The sequence below is a fragment of the Narcine bancroftii genome, chromosome 12, assembly GCF_036971445.1.
Source record: "Narcine bancroftii isolate sNarBan1 chromosome 12, sNarBan1.hap1, whole genome shotgun sequence".
Taxonomy (NCBI): Eukaryota; Metazoa; Chordata; class Chondrichthyes; order Torpediniformes; family Narcinidae; genus Narcine; species Narcine bancroftii.
This window is the reverse complement of record NC_091480.1, coordinates 81195395-81221073: the sequence shown is the minus strand read 5'-3', so window position 1 is coordinate 81221073 and position 25679 is coordinate 81195395. Positions and strand designations below refer to the sequence as shown.

Below are 25679 nucleotides of genomic sequence, written 5' to 3'. Positions count from 1 at the left end.
CCGCTGTCGGAAGTTTCATTCGCTTTGAGTCTCTCCTCCCTCCGGAGGAGCAGAATCAGAATTTATTGTCATGAACATGTCACAAAATTCGTTGTTTTGCGGCAGCGTCACGGTGCAAACTCTGCTGTAAGTGGCATTTAAAAAATAATTTCGTGCAGAAGCAGGCGGCGCCTGTGGTTCATTGATCATTCAGGAATCTGATGGCGGAGGGGAAGATGCCGTCCTTGTGTCGCTGGCGGCTGCTCGTCTTCAGACTCCTGCACCTCCTTCCCAATGGCAGCAGCGTGACCAAGGCATAGCCAGGGACCTTGAGGATTGAGGTTGCTTTTTTAAGACACCGCCTCATGTAGATGTCCTCGATGGAGTGAAGACTGGTGGCTGTGATGTGTTAATAATCCTACCCCCGCCCTGTGCATTGGCACTTCCATACCAGACAGTGACACGACCCGCCTGAATGCTGTGCACACAATACATGTAGAAATTTGCAAGAAACTTTGGTGGCATGCCAAATTTCCTCAAACTCCTTACAAAGTATGGCCTCTGGTGAGTCTTCTTCAACATGAAGGTCCCAAGATAGATCTCCAGGGATGTGGACACTCAGAAATGTGAAGTTCTTAACCTTCTCCATTGCTTACCCCTTGATGAAAACTAATTTGTGTTTTCTTCATTTTCCCCTTCCAGAAGTCCCCAGTCAGTTCCTTTGTTTAGCTAAGCAACAGCCCAGGGCGGTGCGGGGAACCCAGTGTCTGGGTGCCCTGAGCTGGGGAGCTGAGGGCCGCCAGTCCTATGGTGGCCCGGTTAACTGCTCTGCCAGGGCCGGTGCATCACTCCCGGCCTGTCTCTGGACCTTCTGGTGTTATTGTCCCAACTTAGGCACTGCAAATGGATCCAGAAGAAACAAATAAAGAATATGGGTACAGATGTAGGCAGAGAAATGATGGGTGGTCAAATATAAGGAGAAAGTCTGAAGTTAATGCTAGGACTCTCAAAAGCATTGATATGCATAGGGATCTAGGGTCATGGTCCTCATTAAAAGTGGACATCCAAGTAAATAGGGTGGTAAAGAAGGTGTATGGTACACTTGGCTTCACTGGACAGGGGATTGAGTACAAAAATAAGGAAGTCACGTTGCAGTGATATAAAACTGGGTTACAATTCTGGTCGTCTTTTTACAGGAAGTTTACAGAGGCTTGGAAAAGGTGCAGAAGATGTTTACCAGGAATGTTTCCTCGTTTAAAGGGTATGAGTTATGGGTCGAAGTTGGACAAATTTAGGCAGTTTTCTCTGAAGTATAGGAGGCCGAGGAGTAACCTGATGCAGGTTTATAAAATTATGAGGGATTAATAGGGTGAAATGAAAATTTCATACCTGCTCTTCAGTACATGCCCATTGCCAACTCCCATCAACAACCTGGAGATCATCACATGGCAGAAACTGAACTAGATCAGCCAAAGAAAATCATGGTGACAAGAGCAGATCAGAGGCTGGGTATCCTATAGTGAGAGGATCGTCCCCAAAATTTCCTCATTCTGCAAGGAACACCAGGTAAATAATCTCCACATGAGTGTAGCTCCTAGACCATGCAAGAAAAAGCAACCCACTCGATTAACACTATGTCATTGCAGAGATTCATCTTCCCTATTACCAGTGTAAAGAGTCTATATATGTAGTATACATGCTGTAGAAAATATACCGTTACACGCCTAAGTTATTCCAAAATCTCTGAACATGTAACTTCACCCATCAATGGTAGCAGCCTTTTGGGAACACCAAAATACTCTTTCAGATCCATGAAATAGATCTCCATTTCTTCAACACCAGGGTAAAATATCGGAACCCAGTTATGGTAAGCCTCGCACATAAATCATTATTTGTCAGTTCTCCACAAGAAATTGCATTTCCTGCAGTGGCCACCTATAACAGGAGTCATTAATTTTTTGAAGGGCCAGAAGGCATCAATTATATTGCAGAAGAACCAGCTATGGAATCCCTCCCAGCATTTACCAGCCTCAGGTTAGGAACAAGAAGAAAATTTGTTTAGAGTATTATGATAATGAAGTTTTTTTTTGTGACTTATGTACAGAAATTCTTACTTCTTGAAGCCGAACAGGTGCTTCATTTAAAAAAAAGTCTATAACACTATACATAATTTGAATTAAAAAGAGACAACAAATACAAAAGATAGATACATGTTAAATATTCATAGTTATCCTCATGCAAAAAAGGGAATTTGCAATAGTGCAGACAGTTCTTTTGTGGTGTCCAAGCAGACTAAAACAAGGGAAGGTTCAAGAGCTTGATAGAGGTTGGAAAGAGGTGCTGGTCTTCAGGCTCCTGTACCTTCTGCCCAAAGGTAGATGTGAGAAGAGGTGGTGACCAAGGTGGTGTATGATGTTGGCTGCCTTCTTGAGGCAGAGATGACTGTAATGGATGGTAGGAGAATAACCCCAGGATAAATGCTTTAACTGAATAGTTTTTGTGGAGCAAGTGACCAGTTGAATAACCTCATAGTTCTGCATTGTGCACCAAATATTAGTAATAAATGTATCAACAATCTGCTTTCTGCCCTTTGTGGGGAATGCAGTTAACATGAAACCATGACTACGTGTAACTCTGAAAAAGCCTTCAAGCTGTATGCAAATAAACCTCTTGCATCTTAAGACTGAACCAAGTGTTAACTAATTTAACACCGTCTGCTCATTTCAATGTGCCTAGACTAAAAATTCCTGAAATCAGTTTAAAAATGTGCTCATTATTGATGTAAACCTGCATTCCTTTGCCCAACCATGAGAGTTTAAACTTTTTTTGTATATGCCTCAATACATTCAGCTCAGTCATTTCATTGCAAGGCTAAAATTACACCGGGCAACAAGTTTTTCTAGAGGTTTGCTTCCTGAAAAGAAATGGTGAATTATAACTGACAAATTCAAGCTGAACACAAAGATAATTTCAACTTGCTGTGTCATGTAGGAAGTTGGAGAAACATTAAATTAACTTTTATTGACTTCAGAGTATCTCTGAGCCATTGCTCTCAAGTTGACTGCACATGTTGCACAACAAATGAGAGGGGCCCAGGATTTGTCTTGATTACCAATTTTTCAACTGAAGTAGAACTCATAGGCACTCTTAATATGTGCAGTCATGCTACATCTTTGAGCCTATACTCGCCACAAATGTCACAGAATGTATCATGGTTGTTGTGACATTGACAAGACATTTCTGCTGTATTGAATCTTCCTGAAGACAATAAATTCTGTTAGGTACACACATTATGCTATTGCCTGAAGTACATGTGCACTGACATGCATTCAGTCTATATCAATGCAATGCACAACATCTGTATATGTGAGCTGCTTTTATAGCCTGTCTGCACCTATCCTGATTACGAATGCCCAGGCCCTGGAGAATGCTGTATTGGTTGAGGTACTGTCTTTCAGATATCCTGAATGCAGAGAAAAAAATGCACTACTGTATTAATGAAGAACAGAGAGTTCTCCCAGTCAAGCACTTATCTCAGTGAATATTGCTGAAGAGTTTGTTATGTGGAACTTGATTAGTATATGTTCTGTGTCACAGCTGTCAACATGTTTCTAGTACTTTATTGGATATAAAGTGTTTTGGGAAGTGATATGAAAGGCACAATATAAATGCAAATCTTTCTCTGCCCTGTGCTTCATACTAATTAAAACAGACCATTTGTGATAGCCCCAGTTTATTTCAGGAACAATTTTACAATCTATAAAGTTTTGAAAGGTGCTAACCAATGTACCCACCATCTTTACAGCTATCTCTTTCAAACTTCAAGGTTGTAGTTCAGCAAGTATCAACACTGATATTCACATTTATTTATAGATTATTCTATCTGGAAGCTCTATAATAATGCTAAATAAATTCTATTTAATTTGATGTACAAATCATAATTAAATTAAATGTTAAATTTAAATTTTTTTATATTTAGACTTACAGCGCGGTAACAGGCCCTTTCGGCCCACGAGTCCGTGCCACCCATTTGCTCCCAGTTGACCGATAACCCTGGTATGTTTTTGAACAGTGGGAAGAAACTGAAGCAGTGAAAGAAACTCCCTCAGATACAGAGAGAACATACATACTCCTTACAGATAGGCCAGATTCAAACCCCGTTCGCTGACACTGTAACAGCGTTGCACTACTGAAGTTGTTTTCATGCAGCAAGTAAGAATTTCAGTGTATCTGTATATTATACAATGTATATAACAACAAACTCACGTTGTTATGATTTAATTTAATTTAATTGAGATCGATTATGGTAACAAGCCCTTCCGCCCCATGAGCCCATACCACCCAATTACACCACATGACTAATTAAGCTACAAATGCCGTATGTTTTGAAGGGTTGGAGGAAACTGGAGAACCCGGAGGAAACCTATGCAGTAAAAGGCAGAACATAGTGTACAGTCTACTTACAGACAGCAACCCGGCTCGCGGGTGCTGAAATAGTGTTGTACTAACTGTGTTGCCCATTATCTTATAATTATAGCCTTGTGTTTTGTTGGTTGAGTGCCATCCACGTTAAACCAACTGAACTGGTGCAAGAGATCTAAGATTCAAACCTAAGTTTCATCCAACACAAATTTTGTACATCTGGTAGAAAAATAATTTAATTACCCTGCCTACAAAAAATGCCTCAGGCCAGATGGAAGAAAAGAGGATGCCAAATGATCATCAGTCACAAATATTAGAGCAGCTATTCGTATTGATCCTATTTTTTGGGGAGTTAAAGACACCAGCAGTTACGGATGAGAATTTTCAATATTAATAAAATCACCAAGAAAATGACTCTATGCTTTAATGAAAACTATTAAAATATTAAGTACAATTTTGAAAAAAAAATTACATCAATTTAAAATCAGGTCACTTAAAAGGTCAGAAGGACAATCATTAAAAAATTTTTTTGTGTTTAACCAAATGTTTTTTAGCTTGAATAACTAAACTGCATATAGTCACTAAAGGATTATTTAGGGTTCTACTCCAGGACCACCGAAAGATCTGTCTGCACTATTGAAATATCACTTTTGTTTTTGCACTAACTGCAACTGTTTATTTATTTATCCTTTTATATGTATTATCTCTTTTTCTGTCTCATTGCATATTGGAACATATAGAAGTTTAGCACAGTATACCGTGTTGTGTCGACCTAATAACTTACTCTTACAACTGCCTAGAATGTCCCGACTACATAACCCTCCATTGTTCCATGCACCTATATAATACTCTTAAAAGATTCTATTGTACCCTCCTCCACCACCGTGTTTGGCAGTGCATTCCATGCCCTCACCACTCTCTATGTGAAAAATGTACCTTTTACATCCCCCTTGTACTTAATCCCAAGGACTTTAAAACTCTGCCCCTTCCTGTTAGTCATTTCAGTCCTGGGAAAAAGCCTCTGACCATCCACATGATCAATGCCTCTCATCATCTCGTACACCTCTATCAGGTCATCTCTCAAGGAGAAAAGACCAAGCTCACTCAGCTTATCTTCATAGTGCATGCTCTTCAATCCAGGCATCAACCTTGGAAATCTCCTCTGAACCTCCTCTATAGCATCGACATCTTTCCTGTAATGAGGTGACCAGAAATGAACACAATATTCCAAGTAGGCTCTATATTGTAACGCTTATGGCTCTTGAACTCGATCACACCATGCGCCTTCTTAATAACATCAGCAATTGTGATCATTGAAATTTATACTACTCTTTTTTGTGTTCAACATACCTGTATGGCTGTAGAAAGAGGTTCAGTGCACCTGTACATTGTACTTCTATATATGACAATAAACTCTCAAATTCATTCAATAGGATTAACTTCCATTAATGCATCTCCTTTCAAGCACTTTATGGTCAAACGGTAACACAGTGGCACATCAGTAGACCTGCTTCCTTCTAGCTTCAATAATCTGGGGTCCATCTCCTTTCAAGCACTTTATGGTCAAACGGTAACACAGTGGCACATCAGTAGAGCTGCTTCCTTCTAGCTTCAATAATCTGGGTTCCATCCTAACAGAAGGTCTGCCAGTGTAAAGTTTGCACATTCTCCCTGCAATCATGTGACTTTTCCCCTGGTGATGATTACAAATTACTTCCAACGTAAACAGCTGGTAGGAGATTTGGAAAGAAGTTGATTGGCATGTGGCAAGAAAATAAATAGGAGAATGGGACTGATGGGACAGCTCCAAGAGCTAGCCATTGTTACAGGGGAATACATAAAGACTTTTTAACTGATGTGTAAAGCCACCTATCCTTATTAATGTGAACTGTGAACTAATTAAACCGGGCACAAATCATCATACCATTCTTGTTTCCTCCCTGCCTCAGCCCACCAATTCCCTGACTCTCACACACAAACATACTGTACACATATTCACACTTCATGCAAGGAACCTGTAGCATATGATAAAAAATAGATACACCCACAAAACAGGTTTTAACAGAATTAATGACAAAATACAACCTAAATAATTTTCAAAGGGAATTTATTGACTAAATGCAGTGCCAACTCCTTCTGAAAGGGCATTTTACCAAGTAAGCCTCAACAGATTGAATTGGATTGAAACTTTTTTAAAGAAGCTGTTGAGTTATAGAGTTATCTGGAACATTAATGGTTTAACTTTCTCCACAGAGACAACCTGACCAGTATTTTCTAATTTTATTTCAGACTTTGGACATCTGCAGTACATACATGAAGAAGTGACAAAGAAACAGTATTCCAATCTTTTGTTGTTAGGTCTGAGTAAAGTGAGTTAGCACTCTTCATCACGAAGTTAGCCTTAGGAATAGCACCACTTCATTCACACATCAGAAACCTTTTTAATTTTTACCAACTATGTTTTTTACGCAGCCCCTGTGTTCCGGGAAATTATTCCCAATTTTCCAGAAGGCAGTCTGTGTAAAAAGATCGTAATGGGAATTCCCGTTACGAAATTTTACCTCCACGACCCCTAGTTTTTTTCACGGATCACCTGCAGTATAAACTGAACTGTAGGTGATCTGCGACCAACGGGCTAATGAATAGGATGTAAATACCGCACTTCAGATATTCTGTCTAAACTCGCAGTGTGGTACAGATATTTGGAGTTTTGGTCATTCCTGTGTGAAAGACCACTCCCAAGATGGGTGGGAGACACTTCAGAACAGAAAAAAAAAACAAGTTCTATGTTAATAAAAACATAATTGATGATTGGGATTTATCATTATTAAATGATCATGAGAAGCCATAGAAACAATATTTTATTCAGTAGTTCAACACTGTCAGTAAATATAGGTTCCACACCTCAACAGCAGTAATTTAACTTGCAATAAGACATCACAATATTATATATAGAATTCAGGTCTGTTTTATATACCCATTGCAAGCATGGTTAAGGAAAAGCTTGGCAAGAATTTGAATGTTTCCTCTATTGTGCTGTCCTAGAGATTATGAAACTTCATTCAAACTTTTCAAGAACACTTCACAGATCTTTAGGGTGGATTGAAAGTTCATGCTGCAAATTCCAAGAACCTCTGATTCAAAACAGTCAGTCCTGTTGCTGGTTTTACTGAACACATTCCCTAACCTAACACCATTCATCGAGAGTTGAACAGAGATGGATATTTATCCCAATCAGAGGTACTAGTTTTCCAGTTAAAGTCTGAGGTTTTTCTTGGAATCAATAGTAAATGAAGCAACAAAAAAAAAAAGGCACCAGAATCAAGTCAGATGCAAAATTCAGGGTAAAATTTTACACTTTCCCACTAAACCTCCCACAGCATTAACTAACATGCATCAGTTTCTCTCGACAATATCCCAGTACAACTTGGATAAAGAATAACGTTTCTCTCTCCACTGCCTCACTGAATACTCACTGGGACATTAACCAACATGACTTATAAAAAGGGCAAAGTATTCTCTACAGTGTTGCATTAAAAGGTTCAAGGGCATTAACCAGTGGAAGTCTGATGCAAAGTTTTTGCGTTGACCACACACTCCCTGGACAGGAACACCATAGATTAGATGCAGAGTAAAGTTCTCTACACAGTCTGAGCAAGCATTCCCCGGTGGGCTCAGACTAGTTCAGATATAGAGTCCCCTTTTTTACATGTTGTAAATTTAACTCAACATTTTCCATCCCTGCACCTCTGTTACATATCCCTTTCCCAAAGGCCTGACCTAAATGTCCTTCTAACCAGCTCTGCAGTAGTTCTTTGATAACATTTGTGAAGTTTGAAGGATGTTCGTTATTTTGAAACCACTATCTAAACATGGTCTAAATGTAATTGTCAGTCTGAAACCCAAACCCACATCCCAAAGTCCTGTGACCCCAGTGTGACAGAAATAATTATTAACACTTTGTTTTTCCAGCCCTAATGCCTTGAGAACAGAAGGAAGAAAACAAGAGACACGAATTGTCTTGGATTTTGTGCTTTGAGATTCCTGGGACCCAGAAATCTGAAGCAGAAGTAAGTTATGCAAGGACCGTCTGAGAGGACATTTGTTTACACAGGTTGTCTGGGATGGGACAGTGGGAAAGTGGAAAGGGATGGTGTGGCTGCTCCAGTAGTACAGAGTCGCCATCTCAGTTTATAGGAGATTTCCACAACATTCAATCGTTAGTTTTAAGATTTTGCAACGGCTGAGATATGGATATAGGCTTCACACATTTAGCTGTGACCTGCACCTGCAGACACTTGACTGAATGGCTTTGTTGGGATCAAATACCAAAAGCCTACGTAGAAACTCCATGGTCAATCTAAACAAGGGTCATGGAACCAATGTGGGTCAATAGCATTAAGGATTAGCTCCGTTCAAACTGAATGGCTTCTTCCTACAAGAGCTTATAGAGGCAGATGGACTAAATGCTTTCAAGCCAGGAAGAGAGTGGTTAGTTCCACCTCTCATTGCCAGCACTTGTCCCTATTGCATACTGGAGAGGGGAGATTTGGTGCAACAGTGCACAAAATGTGTTACGAGAGGAAGTCACTATGGGAACCACTGTACCCACAGGCCATGCCTTCTGCATCCATAACCTGATATATTAGGAATCCTCCCCAGATCTATCTTTCATCCCTTTATTGGCTCTTCTCTGACCAAGCCTTTACTCCATGGTCCTCTCATTTGTATCAGCAGTATTCCTTTGAAGACACTCATGAAGTTCTCAAGGTGTTCATTGTTTGATTGCTAGATACATGGATACTTATAATTGATGCTGTCAGAAACCCAGAGGTCTTGCTGGATTTCACACCACATTGCACGACTGCAAAATGAAGGATTCTGCAGTAAGCAATAAAAAGAGCTGGGTCCCCCGGGGTTGCAGCAGTGCAGAGATCACATGCAGGAATTCCAAAGCTCCTCTGTATCTGTTCTAATTTTCTTGGTTGCCTGCATCCATTGGCAAGCCTTGCTCAGGAACAGCCAGGACCCACAGACCAATGCATAATGAATGGAATTCCTCTGGCAACCCAGGCATCACCTCACCAGTCATGGGTAGTTAGGTGGCTCAGGTAAATGGGACAGCTGAAAGTTGCCGTGGACTGCCAGGTTTACATGGTGTGAGGTCTGATCCGACCCAAGCCACAGCCTAACCTCTCACACCATCACTAGACCTCAATGTTAACTCTCAGGCCTATCCACTCTATGACCCTGTCACTTAACTGTTGGATTAAATAGAACTCAGTTTAATGAAACCTGCAGATGCTGCAGTCTGAATCTCAATACAATCCACTGGACGAACTCATCATATTGAGCAACATCAGTGGGAGAAAAAGAATGGTGGGCATTTCAGGATGATTTGACATTGCCATATCACCAAATACCTTAAAGCAATGCAGTGTTTGCCCCGACACTGATCTGTCCTTTGACCACGACACTTAACTGTCCACAGACTCAGGCACTGATCTATCTTAAGACTCCTACGCTGATCTGTTCTTGGACTGCGACAAGATCTGTTCTTAGTCTTTAAAGCAATCTAGTCAGTCCTTGCCCTGACCCTGATCTGTCCTTAAACTCCTACACTGATCTGTCCTTGGACTCCTACACTGATCCATTCTTAGACTTTCACCAAGAGGAAACATCTCTTGTCAGAGAATTCTTTAGAGGTGGCTCTTTTCTGAGACATCAATAGTGTGTCAGTATCCAGAGCCCACAGCTAAAGGAAGGCCCCTTATCCATCCCTAAGACCAAGTACACTGGTACCATTCTAAGTTTCATGCACCCTGTCCTTTCTCATCCACCTTCAGCTGTCTTTTCCAACACTGAGTGGGGACTGTCCTTGCCCGGGGCTCCCAGGGACCAGATGAGCAAGAGACAAACTCAACCACAAGCCCCCGGCCAGCCCCTCTCTCCAGTCCTGCACTCACTGACACAGCTACCTCCCCCCTACGCACCAACGGGAGGCGGGGGGGCGGGGGGAATATTCAACATTCACTCCCTCTGGCCTGGCCTGTGTTTGTAAGTGTTACATATATTTCACAGTAAAGAAAACAATATTCAAATACATTCATTGAAGGTTACTGTTATGGGGACGAAGCCATTTAAGGATCTGAATTAATTTCAGGCTTTGTATAATCACATTGAGTCTGTTTATCAGTTTTTATTTCACTCGTTTCCCCCTGGTGTTGACAGATGCCAGATTACAGTTCCCAGCCTGGACACAATAGTCAGCAGGATGTCAGGGACAATTTGTCTGTTCCCTCTTAACCGTGGAACCAACCTGTGCCAGTGGATGATGAGCAGCCACCACCAAGCCTGCAGAGGTCCCTAGACCCTCATCGCTGCTGCTAAGATCAGCCCCCTCTCCAAGGTAACTTGCCACTTGTTTTATTTATTTTCATGCACCCTTGCTTATGGAGAAATGTGATAAATACTGAGAGACACACGGCCCGTTTTACACCAACAGGGATGGTGGTGCATCAGCTTCAGGTGGAGCGGGGCGAGGAGAGCTGCAAGTCACTCTGGCGCTGAGCTTGCTATGACTTGAGGGATGGGATGCTGCTGGATTTCCTCATTACCAGCCGGAGTTCGATGTCGGGGAGTCCAGCTTGCTTGTATGGAGAGCATCCTTCCTCTGTTGCAGCCAGGTGCAGGTCGAACCGGAGAGAGGCCGATTTCTTGCGGAGGTGAGGGTTATCTTTGAAGAAAGAGCACTCCCATTCTTTGATCACCTCATCCACCTTCTCCGTCCTGTGGACAGCACAAGGATGCCAAGAAGGTCTGAACCGTCACAGTGTTTTAACATAGAAAAGCTGAGCAGAAGGCCGTTCAGCCCTTACAGCCTGCTCCACCATTCAGTACAGTCACAGCTGATCACATGACCTCAGTACCCTATTCCTGGTTTATCTTCACATCCCTTGATCATAAGGGCCATATCTAACTCCGAGTGAAGTTTCTCCTCATCTCAGTCACAGGGTGGCATGGTTAGCACAGCGGTGAGTGCAACGCTGTTACAACGCCGGTGACCTGGGTTTGTATCTAGTGCTGTCTGTAAGGAGTTTGTACATTCTCCCTGTGTCTGCATGGGTTTCCTCTGAATGCTCCAGTTTCCTCCCACCATTCAAAAAAACAACCCGGAGTTATAGGTCAATTGGGTACAATTGGGTGGCATGGCGTCTTGGGTATAAGGGCCTGTTACTGTGCTGTATGTCTAAATTAAATGAATTCCTCCTTCTTAGACTAAAATGAACCCAACATCAGGAACATTCTTCCTGCATCTAACCTGTCTAGTACTGTCAGAATTTTACATGTCTCAATGAGATCCCTTCTCAATCTTCTAAATTCCAGCAAGTATAACCCTCGTCTCTCTTGTCTTTCTTGATATGGTGTGCATTCCAGCATGGGGTAGAATTCCACCCTGATTCCTGTAGCAACAGTGCAAAGAAGAGTGCCTATGTGCCTGCTGAGGAGAGGAGAACGTACAGGGGCAGCGTGCCGAAGGACTAGGAAACAGGAGGGAGGAAGCCAAGAGAAGCACTGGGAATGATGCAACCCAGCAGCCACACAAGGAAGTTGTGAATGATTCATTCTCCACCATTTCTGCTCAAACACAAACCCTGCTAGCGTCTCAGAAGAACATAAGAAAGAAGAGCAGGGGTTTACTATGTGGCCTGTCGAGCCTTCTCAACCATTCAATGAGATCATGACGTGATCTGACCTGGACTCAGCTCCACCTACCTGCCTTTTCCCCAGATCCCTTGATTCCCCGTCTATGCAAAAGTCTACCTAACTCCACGTTCACTCCGTCAAGCTCCCCATTTGATTGCCAATCAATAGTGGTTCCCTTAATTTTCCTTGTTTATCCATCCTTCCCAACCCAGGAAATAAAGACCCAAGCTTTTCCCAATAACTCAAGCCCTCACATCCCAGCAACATCCAGGTGAATCTCTTCTGCCCTTTTTCCAGCTTAATGATATCCTCCCCATGGCTGAGTGACCTGAATTACACACAATATTCCCAGGGCAGTCTCATCAATGACGTACTCAGTTTCCCAAATTTTGTACTCAAGACCAATGAAAACAAATGTTCTAAATGCCTTCTTCACCACCGTGTTCACCTGAGTCACTACTTCTAGGCACTGTGCGCCTGCACTCCTAGGTCTTTCTGCTCTACAACACTCTTCAGGGCAAAACACAATCTGCTGGAGAATCTCAACTGCTCAATAGCATCAGTGAGAGCAAAGCACAGTTGACATTTTGAGCTGAAGCTCTTCATCAAGACTGGAGACGTTGAGGGCCTGATCCCTCCCCAGTACCCTGCCATTCACTGTGGAAGTCCTACCCTGGTTTTACATCTTGCACTTGTCAGAGCTAAATTCCAATTGCCACCTCTTGACCCACCTTCCCAGCTGGTCAAGATCCTGTTGTAAACTCAGATATCTTTCCTTATTGTCCATCCCACAACTAATTTTGGTTATCTGTGAATGTACTAACCCTGTTGGAAAGGTGGGATGTCTCTGACAGGGTAAAACCAGGGTGACCATGGGGTTGTGCTATACACTCATCTGGTCAAAAAGTGAATGGGAAGATATTTTTAAAATTCTATCAATGCTACTGATTATTCAATTACAACCTAACCCCTTAACTGCTCTTTCTAGAATTACAAATATAGGTTGTTTAACTACTTCTGCAGATCGAGTTATAACTTTTTCTACTCTCTTAGCTGGAAGAGCCATTTTACTTAAATGGAAAAACTCTGATTCTCCTTCATTATTTCAATGGCTTTCATATATTACATCTTTCTTAAATCTAGAAAAAATCAGAAGTCGTAGTTTAGATACAACTATTAAATTTGAAGAAACATGGAAACTATTTATTGATTACTTCCATGGGACATAACTGGCATTATTCTATGAATTAACTCTTCCTTTCTAGATGTAACATAATTCTTTCCATTTTTATCATCTGTAGGTCTGGACCAGAGCTATGTTTTAAACTATAGGCCGCTCAGTTTTTTTTCAGTAGATTAGTTGTTTTTTCAAAAATATAATATTATAATTATTTCTTTATCTCTGTTTTCCTTGTTAGGATAATTATTTCTAATATGTCACATTTTCACTCTTTGGAATTTATATATGATGCTTATACTATGTAGACTTGGACAGACCATTTTAATTGTGTTGAATATTCTTATCCTATGTATATTATGAAATATTAATAAAAAGATTGAAAAAGAAAAAAAAATTGAATGGAGTAGAGAGTGACAGCTTAGGGAAAAAAAAACATGAGAGTTGTGAAATATAGAGCAGGAAGATGTGTCCAGTAGGACAGCCTCCCTGTCTGACTCATGGGGAGAAGCTGTTCCCCATGGAGGACCTCTGTGGTGGTAGACATAGAGCAAAGAAATGGTATTCCATAAAATCAAATTATTTTCCAAGTAAAATAAACTGTCCCTCCAGATCTTTGAGAGTTTAGTCCTGGGCTACTTGTTCTTCCAGTCCCACATTGATGTGGTCTTGAGTGAACATCAGGGTGCCAACTAGTGCCTGGAGCTCACTTAACCTCCTCAAGTCAAGGTCAGCCTTGGCACAATGGCCACATCCCAGGAAGGAATAAAAATGATCCACCCTTGCTTATCTAGCACTTTACTGAGATAAATGAAAAAATTCTTGCACTTACTGAATCTTGCCAGGAGCATTGGAACTCTCAGCTACCATGTTGTGACCAAAGATCTCCTGTGTTGCCACCATCTCACCTTCAATTAGAGCAGGGGCTGGAGAAAATAAGATATCTGTCAATGTGTGACCATATCTTTAAAACAGACATCGGACATACTCAGATTCGTCTGACCAAACTTGCTTGGCTAGGGACCTAAGCAGAAAGTCTGGTCAGATGAGTAAATGTGACAAATGGAATGAGTTGGCGTTTGGAATGAGTTAAGTACCATAATAAATGGTTGAATACAGAGTCGATTACAAACACACAGCTGAGAGCATGAGCTCTCAAGTAATAGAACAGGCAGGAAGACAGTAGATGTTCAAGAACAAAAGAGTCAACCAAGGACTGTACAAAGCATTCAGGAGGCCACTGATGTGTTGCCATGTGCAGATCTGATCGCCTGCTACAGGAAGGATGCAGAACTGTACAAGCGATTCTAAACTCTCTGTCATAGGCTCTCAGAGTATTAGAAGGGCTGCCCCTTGGGTTCGGATTGTACTTCAGCACCATGACCCTGATCTTTGGGAACCTGATGCAAAGGGGTAAAATTTTAAGGTACTTCAGGGAAACTTCCTGAACCAGATTGTAAAGTGGGTCACAGGTGACACTTACCTGAAGGGATAGTCACCTTTCTCTGAAGGAAACAGCCATATGATGATGGGCAGCCAACAGCAGCTTCCCTGGAGAGTCTGAAACGAGAACAGTGCAGAGGTTATAAAACTATTCTTGTGATGCAGAGATGAACTGTTGGCTTTCAGTCACTGTGATGGCAAAAGAAATCTAGTCATCCTTTGCTCAGCTGCATATTTGGCACCCAGCAATTTCACAAGGCCCTACAGACTCCCACTGATAGCCCCTTCTGACTGACAGACCAGGTGCCTCCTGTAATACAACCTCAAAATTACATTTACCAGTTTGCTAACGTTTTATTCTGACTTCCTCAACCTCTCCTCACCCACATTCTGCATGCTGGTGAAAGCTATCCAAGAAACACACTTTACTGAAGTGTTGGATGCAGGTTCCTGCTCTCTCGAATTGGCAAAGAATTCACAGAACTGAAACAGGCTGGTCAGCCCCTCTTTTCCAGTCTGTGTGCATCCCACCAGACCCATCCCCCTCTCTCCTTTACCGCTACCCCATCATCTCCCTCTATTCCTCTCACCCTCATGAGGATGTTTCCCCTCAAACCTCAGATCATCACAGAAAACCCCCCCCCCCTTACCTCCATCAACACCTCCCACTGCTACTTTAAAAGACCCATCTCACCATTTCCCCCCCCCCCCCACCCCTTTGGGATGAAGATTCAGGAGTGTGAGATCATGCACTATCAGATTCAAGGTCAGTTCTTTTCCCACCATTTACAGACTCTGGAATGACCCTCGCACGATACAATGACATTATCTTTGCTCTGTAAACTGCACTGAAGTTTACTTGCTGACCCATGTCTAGCAGAACTAGTCACACAACAAACTTTCTCACTGCATCCAAACCATGTGGCAATAAACTTGAACTTGTTTTTGCTGTTCATTTCCACTCCGGTTGTCGGAGTGAGTCTTATGTTCGCCCCACAGTCTGAGGCAACCCTCTCTAATTCCCTGTTGCAATCGCCAATGACGGTCTGATACATAAGCACACGGAGGAGACAGGCCTCTGACCCTTCCCTATTGACCACACCATATCAAGGTGCTCAACCATGTACCCACTATCCTCTTTATTTGAGGGAAGAGATAACGCTGCCTAGCCTCTTGAGGGTGGGGATGTTATCTCTCTGATGTCTTCAGCTCCCTGACAGAGCTAAAAACCATGAACAGGTACAGCGCAATGAAATACGATTTTCCTTGAGGGAAATTCTTGTTTGACACGCCTGTTGGAATTCTTTGAGGAAGTGCCAAGGAGGCTAGATAGGGGAGATGCAGTGGATGTATTTGGATTTTTGGAAGATCTTTGACGAGGTTCCGCACATGAGGCATGATAAGAGCCCATGGTATAACAGGAAAAATACTAGAATGGATAGAGCATTGGCTGATTGACAGGAAGACGAGATTTGGAAAACAAGGATCCTATTCTGGTTGACTGGCAGTTGCTAGTGGTGTTCCACAGAGGTTGGTGTTGGGACTGCTTCTTTTAACCTTGTATATCAGTGATTTAGATTATAGAATGAATGGCTTTGTGGCCAAGTTTGCAGATTATTTGAAGGAGGAAATATGGAGGCTGCACAAAGACTTAGGGAGATTAGCAGAATGTGGCGAATGAAAAACAATGTTAGAAAGTGTGTGGTCAAACACGTTGGGAGAAGAAATAAATGAGCCGACTATTTTCTAAATGGGGAGAAATTGTAAATACCCAAATGCAAAGGGACCTGGCAGCTCTCATGCAGGATACCCTGAAGGTTGAGAGGAATAGAATACAAGAGCAGGGATGTGATGCTAAGGCTTTATTAGGCACTGCTGAGGCCTCACTTGGAGCAGTTTTGGGCTCCTCATTGAAGAAAGAATGTAATAACGCTAGAAAGAGAATTCAGAGGAGGTTCACAAAGGTGATTCCGTAAATGAAATGGTTATCATATGAGGAACGTTTGATAGCTCTTGGCCTGTTCTCATTCAAATTTAGGAGAATGAGGGGGGATCTCTTTGAAACATTTTGAATGTTGAAAGGCATGGACATAGTAGATGTAGGCAGGTTGTTTCCCATGGTGGGAGAGTCTAGGACAAAGGGGCATAATTTCAAGATTGAAGGATGTTCACTTAGAACAGAGACGTGGAGGAGTTTCTTCACCCAGAGGGTGGTAAATCTGTGGAATTTGTAACCATGGGCAGGTTTGGAGGCCAAGTCATTGGATGTATTTAAGACAGAAATTGATAGGTTCTTGATTAGTCAGAGGATCAAAGGTTATGGGGAGAATGCCGGGCAGTGGGGCTGTGGGAAAATGGATCAGCTCATGATTAAATGGCAGGCCAGACTCAAAGGGTTCAATGGCCTATTTCTGCTTCTCTGTCTTAACCTTACATTGCAGATACAGCACACAGCTGGTACAGCGCCCTGCAGGTACAACACTGCATGTGCAGTGCTCTGCAGGGGCGGCGCTTCACAGGGGTGGCACACCACTGTGATGAATCGTACAATCGGTGCTTTTGCAGAAAATGTGGAGCTAAAATACTCAAAAATTATCAAACAAACAGAAAATTAAAACTTTTATTTAATAATAACATCTCATACAAGAATACCACACTGCACAGAGTACTCACCTTTCCTCCTCACTGTCAAGGAGACTCCTGTACCTTGCTATTTCGCCATCCAGTCTCATTTTGGTGTTGAGCAGCAACTCATGTTCCCAAACCTGGTGTTCAATATCTCTCCTCACCTCCTTCAACTCATCCTCCAGGCTCCCAATTACACTCGCCATGCTCCTCAGCTGCAGCTTGTGTCTCTGTTCTGTGGCTTGCAGGCAACGCTCCAAACCTTTTTGCTGCAATCCATAATAGATCGTAATGTTGATAGGAGTTGAAGAATGAGTTACAGGGAAAGGATAAACAGGTTAGGACTTTATTCCCTAGAGATTTGATAGATGTAGACAAAATTATGATGGTATAGATAGATTAACTGCAAGAAAGCTTTTTCCATTGGGGTTAGGCAAGATAAAAACTAGAGGACATGGGTTAAGAGAGAAAGAAGAAAAGTTTAAAAGGAGCATTAGGAGGAACTTCACGCAGAGAGTGGTGGGAATGTGGAATGAGCAGCCAGCTTTGAGGGGGGCACCATGGTTAGCACTATGGGGCCCGCGATTGGGACCAGATTTCAAATTCCGCGCTCTCTGTCAGGAGTTTGCACGTTCTCCCCGTGGCTGTGTGGGTTTTCCCCGGGGGCTCCATTCAAAAAAATGTACTGGGGGTTGTAGTTCAATTGGGTGTAATTGGGCTCGTGGGCCAAAAGGGCCTGTTACTGTGCTCTAGTGTTCTATGTTTCTATGGAAAACATTTAATTGGAGTAGGGGAAATATGATGCTATTAAGCAGGAGCTTGGGAACATAAATTGAGAGCAGATGTACTCTGGGAAATGTACAGCACAAATATGGCAAATATTCAGAGAACTCTGAACAAGTATATTCCATTGAGGAAGGGAAAGGATAGTAAGGTAAAAAGAAGCATGGTGTACAAGGGATGAAGAAAATCTGGTTAAGAATAAAAGAGAAGCTTAGAACTGATAGAGCTCCAGAGAATTACAAGATTGCCAGGAAAGATCTTAAGAAAGGACTTAGGAGAACTTGAAAGGGCCTTGAGAAGCCCTTGGTGAGCAGGATTAAGAATAACCCCACGGCATTCTACAAGTATGAGAAGAACAAGAGGAGGAGTTGTGTGAGGATAGGACCCATCAGTGGACACGTGATGGAGTTGGAGGTGGTAACAGAGCTCCTTAATGAATACTTTGCTTCAGTATTCACCAGAGAGAAGGACATTGACGACTGTGAGGATGACTTAAACCCAACTGAAATGCTGGCATTAAGAAAGATAATGAAGGTTTTGAAAAGCAGGAAGTTAGGTAAGTTGCCGGGACCAGACAAGATTTACCCAAGGCTACTGTGGGACATGAGGGAGGAAATTGCTGAGCCACTGGCGATGATTTTCATATTGACACTGGGAACAGAAGTACTGGAAGATTGAAGGATTACAAATGTTTCCCTGTTCAAGAGAGTAGGAATAACCCAGGAAATTATAGACCAGGAAATCTTACCAGGAAAGCTATTCAAAAGACCCTAAAAGTTAGGATTCACAAACCTTTAGAGAGGCATAATCTGATTAGAGATAATCAATGTGGCTTCATCAGGGGAAGATCATGTCTCATGAGACTGAATTCTTTGGGAATGTAACTAAGTTCTTTGATGAAGGTAAAAGTGGTAGATGTAGTGTATTTCATTAAGGCATTTGATAAGGTTTCCCTTGCAAGGCTCATTCAGAAAGTAAGGAGGCATGGAATCCAAGGAGGCTTTGCTTTGTGGATACAGAATTGGATTGCTCAGAGAAGGCAGAGCATGGTTGTAGATGGTTTGTATTCTTCTTGGAGGTCGGTGACCAGTGATGTTCCTCATGGATCTGTTCTGGCACCTCTCCTCTTTGTGGTTTTAATAAACGAGCTGGATGAGGAAGTGGAAAGGTGAGTTAATAAGTCTTTAGATGTCACTAAGTATGTAGAACATTTGGAGACCTGCCAGAGGTTACAGAAGGACATTGATAGGGTGCAGAACTAGGCTGAAAAGTGGCAAGTGGAGTTTAACCCAGAAAATTGTGAAGAGGTTCATTTGGTAGGTCAAATTTGAAGGCTAAATACAATGTGAATGGGAAGACTCAGAGCAGCGTGGACGATCTGAGAGATCTTGGGGTCCATGGGACACTCAAAGCTGCTGCACGTTGGTAGTATTGTTCAGACGGCTTACGCCTTGTTGGTTTTGATTAACCATTGAGAGATTGATAGATATCTGAAGGGTCAGGATATTGAAGGTTATAGAGAGAAGGCGGGGAATGGAGCGAAGTGGGAGAATAAATCAGCTCATGATGGAATGGCAGTGCAGACTTATTGAGCTGAATGGCCTACTTCTCCTATATCTTATGGTCTTGTGGATTGAGTTCAAGAGCCTTGAGGTAGTTGCAGCTGTATAAGATTTTAGTTTGATCCCACTTAGAAAATTATGTTCAGTTCTAGTCAACTCACTATAGGAAAGAGGAGATTTACAAACATTTACACAGTGGGCCGAAGGGCCTGTACTGTGCTGTCATTTTTCTGTGTTTTATATGGTGTCAGGTTTCACCCTGAGTTGGAGACTGAGGAATAAGTATTGTTTTGATGTATCAATTGCTACCAGAAATGCAGATGATATGGGAATACGTCATGTCAAGTGTAACTGACAATAGCTCTTTCCCTATACAGTATTTGAAACATGAAGCTTTGTCCAGCTGCCAACTCGCCTCTTTTAAGTGTTGCTATTCAGGGCGATGCCTGCTAATATGAGAACACACTGCCTGACAGCAGTTGAACCACTCAGAATTTACAAAGCTCCTAATCCCTAACTAAAACACTCCTTTTATTTTAAAAATTCATTTCTTTTTTTAAAAAAAACAAAGTCTTGAGCAGGGTGTGTGACTGAGATATTATTGACAGGCAATTATTTCTAATTTATGCTCCTGTTACTGCTGATGGGAACGTCAGGGAGGAGGCTGGATTTTCTGCCAAAGTGTCAGTTATTGTCACTGTCTATTGAGAAATGTAACTCACCCCACCAAGTTCAGGAACAGCTGCTGCCCCCGCACCATCAGGTTTCTCTCATTTAAGGGCTCTTATTTGTGCACTTTATTGATTTTTTGTTCTCTCTGCATTGCACAGTCAGTTTATTTGCATTTGTTATCTATTTACATGTTTACGCTGTGCACAGTTTAATTTTGCACTATTAAATTCTAATAATTTTGCACAGTTTATTTCTACCACGTCCACAGGAAAAATGAATCTCAGGGTTGTATGTGATGTCATGTATGTATGCCTCAATCAATACAATTGGCACAACATACCCTTCACAAATCTTCCCATTCAGATCAAATTCTTTTGCCTATGCTAACGTTGATGTGGTAGGAGGCTGTAATTCTGGCACATGTTGAAGGTTATAGCAAAGGCGGAATGAAGTGAACCATTTTGCAAGGGCAGCCAGTAATAAGCCCCACAGGATCTGTCCGTGACCTTCAGCTGCTTACAATATTTCTCTGTGACCGAGGTGAGTGAGAGATCACGAATTCAAGTTTGCCGATGATACAGGTTCGAGAGAACAGATGTAATGAGGACAATAAAGTCTTAAAAAGCTGCACATGCTATAAATCGGATGGTAATGATCAGTGAGAACTACTAATTACAAAAGAATCAGATGCAGATAAAGAAAGGTTCAATGTCAACACAAGTGGGAATCCAAATGTGTTCAATAAATGTCTGAATAGTCAAGGGATAATACTACACGGGTGGTGGGACTGATGAAGGGCAACAATGAGATTGCACCTAACACAGAGGGACTGAATGAATGCTTTGTACCTGACTTCACTGGAGGCCCAGTACCCAAGAAGAGTATTGTGAGCTGCCTCGACAACTACCGCCCAGTAGCACTAACTTCTACTGTGACGAAATGCTTTGAGAGGCTGGTCATGGCCAGAATTTACACGTAAAGATCTGGACCCATTGCAATTCGCTTATCTTCACAATCACTCCACAACAGATGCAGTATCGCTGGCTCTCCACTCAGCTCTGGGTCACCTTGAGAAAAAAGTCCACTGCTCTACTCGTTATCCATCCACGACTGTGTGGCCAGGCACAATTCCAATGCCATCTACAAGTTTGCCAATGACACCACAGTTGTTGGCAGAATCACAAATGGCAATGAGGAAGCGTACAGGAGGGAGATAGATCAGCTCGTTGAGTGGTGTCACACCAACAACCTTGCACTCAGTGTCAGCAGAACCAAGGAGATGATTGTGGACTTCAGGAGAAAGTTGGGAGTACATGACCCAGTCCTCATCAAGGGCTTAGTAGTGGAGAGGGTCAAGAACTTCAAATTCCCGGTTGTCAACATCTCTGAGGGTCTGTCCTGGAGCCTCCACATTGATGCAATCACAAAGAAGGTTCACCAGTGGCTATACTTTGTGAGGTGTCTGAGGAGGTTCAGTACGTCACCGAAGAGTCTCATAAACTTCTACAAGCATTCTGCCTGGTTACATCACTGCCTGGTATGGAGGCGCCAACTTTCAGGGCAAGAATAAACTCCAGAGGGTTGTTAACTTGACTTGCAACATCACGGGCACCAGACTTCACACCATCAAGGACATCTACATGAGGCAGTGTCTTAAAAAGAGTAGTCTCTATCCTCAAGACCCCTACAACCCAAGCCATGCCCTCTTCACTCTGCTATTATTTGGGAAAAGGTACAGGAGCCTCAAGACGAGCACTCAGCAGCACAAGGACGGGTTCTTCCCTGCTGCCATCAGATTCCTGAATAATCAATGAACCAAAGGCACTGCCCTACTTTTCATGCACAATTATTGTTATTATTCTATTTTTATAGTAGACATAAGATAGTTATAATCTGTATATTTGCACCATGACGCTGCCGCAAAACACCAAATTTCATGACATGCTCACGACAATAAATTCTGATTCTGACCAAAGTTAGAATGAAAGAGGAGACAGGTAGGGGTAATAGGGGTTGGCTTAAGGTAAAGTAGCCAAGTCACCAGGACCAGGTGGGATGGGTCCTGAGATTGAGGGGTGTATGAGAGAAAATAACAGGAGCATTGACTTCTTCTGGTGCCCTTTGTTAGAAGTGGCCACAGAGGACTGGAGAGAACAAGTTCAGGAAGTACAGGCCAGTCAGTTAAACACCAGTGAAGGGAAAGAGTTTAGAAACATTGACGCAAGAAAGGATATACAGTCCACTGAAGAAAGATGGATGAAGGAAGGCAAGGCACTATGGATTTGTTCAGGGCAAAGCACTCACGCACACCACCACCAACACACAGGAGCTGCAGTGTGTACCAGCTACAGGATGCAATGCAGCAACTCATCAAGACTCCTGACACTGCACCTTCAAACCCACTTCTTCCACCAGCTAGGACAAGGGCAGCAAGTGGACAGGAACACTGCCATCTGGAAGTTGCCTCCAAGCCACCCACCAACCAGATTTGGAAATATTTTGCTGTTCTTCTCCATCGCTGGGCCAAAATCCTGGAGCTTCCTCATGGTATTGAGGGTGTACTCGGAGCTCAAAGACCGCAGTGTTTCAGGAAGGCACCTCACTGCCACCTTCTCAAGGGCAATTAGAGATGAGTAATTAATGCTGGCTCAGCCTGTGATGCCCTTGAATGAATAAAAGAAACTGATGAGATGGAGCTGGAGATGATGCCTTAGATGGGCTGTGCATGAACTTCCACAAGGATTTTTTATAAGATGTCACATAACAGTCATCAGAAAAGTTGAAGCACATGGCACAAAATGCACATTGAAAGCTTCATCTGGAAAGAATGTTTGGCTCCCTGGATGGCAGGAAGAGATCAAAAGGGAGGTGGTACACTTCCTATCGTTGCACAGAAAAGTGATGGTGAGAAAGAATACATCATTGGTTTGGCATCCTTCCCCAGCCAGCACTGACTTAATTCTGAGCATTCCTGTTTCTTGCTTATTCAATGAAGCAGTGCTCAGGCCCCAAATGTCAGCAACATCTCTTTATTTTCTACAGATGCTGCAAGACCGGCTAAGTTCTCAGCATTTCTATGTATTTTTTTCTGCTTACTCAGAGCCTATCTGAGCATCAGTCTGGTTTTTTGTTTCAGTGAGGTATTACAGGTCATTAGCGTTCAACACCTGTACAGGTCAGAGGTCCATCTGCTGGCCTTCAACTCCTGTATAGGTCAACCTGCTGGGTTACAACACCTGCCCAGCTCAGCCTGCTGGGCTACAAAGCGTAGATGTTACTGTCAATCTAAGTTGACCTGAACTGAGGCAGGGTCAGACAATATAGAAACAGGCCCTTCAGCCCACTGTATTAATACTGTCCATAATTTTATTCCATGGATATTCCAATCAATTCCCCTCCAATCCTAACCTTCAGCCTATGGGGCATTTCACAGTGAGAATTAGCCATCCAACCCGCTCTTTTTGGGATTTGAGAGGTCTTGGAAACCTATTGGGCCACGGGAGAACCTTCAAACACCATTCAGGGGTCAGGATTGATTCCGCTTCTCTGTGAGGTAGCGGGTGGACAATCTGGACATCCCGGGAGACCCCAGTGACCTCTGCTGAACGCCGATCGGTGAACGCCGATGGAAAGGACCAGGTTGGTGTGGGCAGTGGTGAGGGGGATGTGGATTGCCCCACAATCGGCGAGGTGGCTTCAAAAATAAGTCTCCGCACCACCTTACCAGCGCCTTCAGAGATTCTATCTCCAGCTGAAGGTTGTGCCACTGGCGCCTGGCATCCTTGAGCTCGGCCCTGGCAGCTTGAAGCGAGTGTCTATCCTCGGGCAACTCCACCTCTCCCGCACTCGGAACCTGCTCAAAGAAAGGAGAGAGCGCCGATTGGCGAGGATGCTGTGTGTGGCGCAGGTCGGGCCGGGACGGGACGGGAGGGGGGAAGATGAGCCGCGACTGGTCGGGAGGTAACGGGACATGGGAGACGGGGTAGGAGGGGACGGGACGTGGAGAGACGAGCCGGGAGGGGACGGGACGTGGAGAGACGAGCCGGGAGGGGACGGGATGTGGGGAGATGGGCTGAGAGGGGACGGGACGTGGGAGACAGGCCGGGAGGGAGCTCAGCTCCACCTGGGTGCTGCGGCAGCGGTCCGTGAGCAGCCGGCTCCTCTGCATCATGTGTCCGCACTGCCGCTGGTCGTCTGCGAGGAGCGGAGGCAGCTCCATGCCATCTTCTTCCTGGGCGGCCAGCATCAGCGGCAGGAGCGCACCTCCCAGTCCGTCCCGGGGCAAGCGTAGCACCCCCCCCCCCCCCCCCCCACAACCACCACACACACACACACACACACACACACACACACTCCTCCCCGGACTGACAGCGGCAGCCCTGCAAACCCAGCGGGGCTCCCACTCGGCCCGTCCCGCGGAGGCGTGCGCGCTCGGGCACGGCTCTCTGGAGCCCGCGGGATCCCGCATCGGCATCAATGGAGCAGTGAAGCAAAACCCGGCCAGGCAACCTCTGTGGAGAGAGGCTAGGGCGGTCAACCCTGGAGAAAGGTGGCACCTCTCTCCCCACATGCTGCCTGGCCCTGCTGAGGGATTCCCAACATTTATTTGTCTCAGATTTCTAGCACCTGCATGTTTTTTTTTAAATTTTAATCCATTGGCGAATAACCCCCTTCCCCAACCACTTTTCAATTTTCTCGAGTCATTTTATAAACAGCAGGGAAACAGGCCCTGCGGCCCAACTAGTCCATGCTGACCCAATCTAGACCCATCTGTCTGCATTCATTCCACATCTCTCTTATACCCTTCCCTTACTTCTTAGGTCAGCAGACAGCTCCATACATCTGCCTAACTGCCTTTTCAACTTTACAAGTCCCTCCCCGTACCACCCCAGCTCGCTCCATGCACCCACCACCATCTGTGTCAAGAAGTGACCCCTCAGGTCTCTTTTAAATCTTTTCCCCCTCACATTAAATCTAGGCCTCTAGATTTAGACTCCCCAAACCTGGGGGGGAGGGGGGAAAGACTAGGGTTTTTTCGATTCAAGATTCCTTTTATTGTCATGTTGATATTCCATGCTGATCCAATCAGAAGAAAGGCTTGCCAGTAGCTATATTTTTTTAGGAGATTCAATATGTCACCAAAGACTCCATAGGTGTACCCTGGAGAGCATTCTGGCTGGCTGCATCACTGTCTGGTACAGAGGTTCCAATACACAGGACAAGAAGAAACTCCAGAGGGTTGTTAACTGGGCCTGCAACATCACAGGCACCAGACTTCACTCCATCAAGGACCCCAACCACCCAGGCCT

The 25679-nt window shown here is 43.6% G+C and overlaps 1 protein-coding gene and 1 long non-coding RNA gene across 2 annotated transcripts; one reads left to right on the top strand and one right to left on the bottom strand.

Annotated features, from left to right (window-relative positions):
- The first annotated feature begins 8 nt into the window (after nucleotides 1–8).
- LOC138747681 (uncharacterized) lies at nucleotides 9–13598 on the top strand. Its single transcript, XR_011347610.1, has 5 exons — nucleotides 9–2013; nucleotides 8374–8471; nucleotides 10633–10810; nucleotides 10907–11126; nucleotides 11839–13598. It is a non-coding gene; the product is annotated as an uncharacterized lncRNA (long non-coding RNA).
- Nucleotides 6492–24644, bottom strand: krt222 (keratin 222). The gene is made up of 6 exons (XM_069907171.1): nucleotides 24494–24644; nucleotides 24095–24223; nucleotides 17402–17622; nucleotides 14769–14845; nucleotides 14118–14211; nucleotides 6492–11190 (listed from the first exon to the last, which is right to left on the bottom strand). The coding sequence occupies exons 1-6, from the start codon at nucleotides 24614–24616 to the stop codon at nucleotides 10977–10979; spliced, it is 858 nt and encodes a 285-aa protein (XP_069763272.1). The 5' UTR covers nucleotides 24617–24644; the 3' UTR covers nucleotides 6492–10976.
- Between the last annotated feature and the right edge of the window lie 1035 nt (nucleotides 24645–25679).

Coding starts and splice junctions, on each gene's coding strand:
- krt222 (XM_069907171.1), bottom strand. CDS start 24,616: ATGCTGGCCGCCCAGGAAGAAGATGGCATGGAGCTGCCTCCGCTCCTC. Junction 14,212..14,768: donor AAAGGTGACTATCCCTTCAG/GTAAGTGTCACC, acceptor TATTTTCTCCAG/CCCCTGCTCTAATTGAAGGT. Junction 11,191..14,117: donor AATGCTCCTGGCAAGATTCA/GTAAGTGCAAGA, acceptor TGCTGTCCACAG/GACGGAGAAGGTGGATGAGG.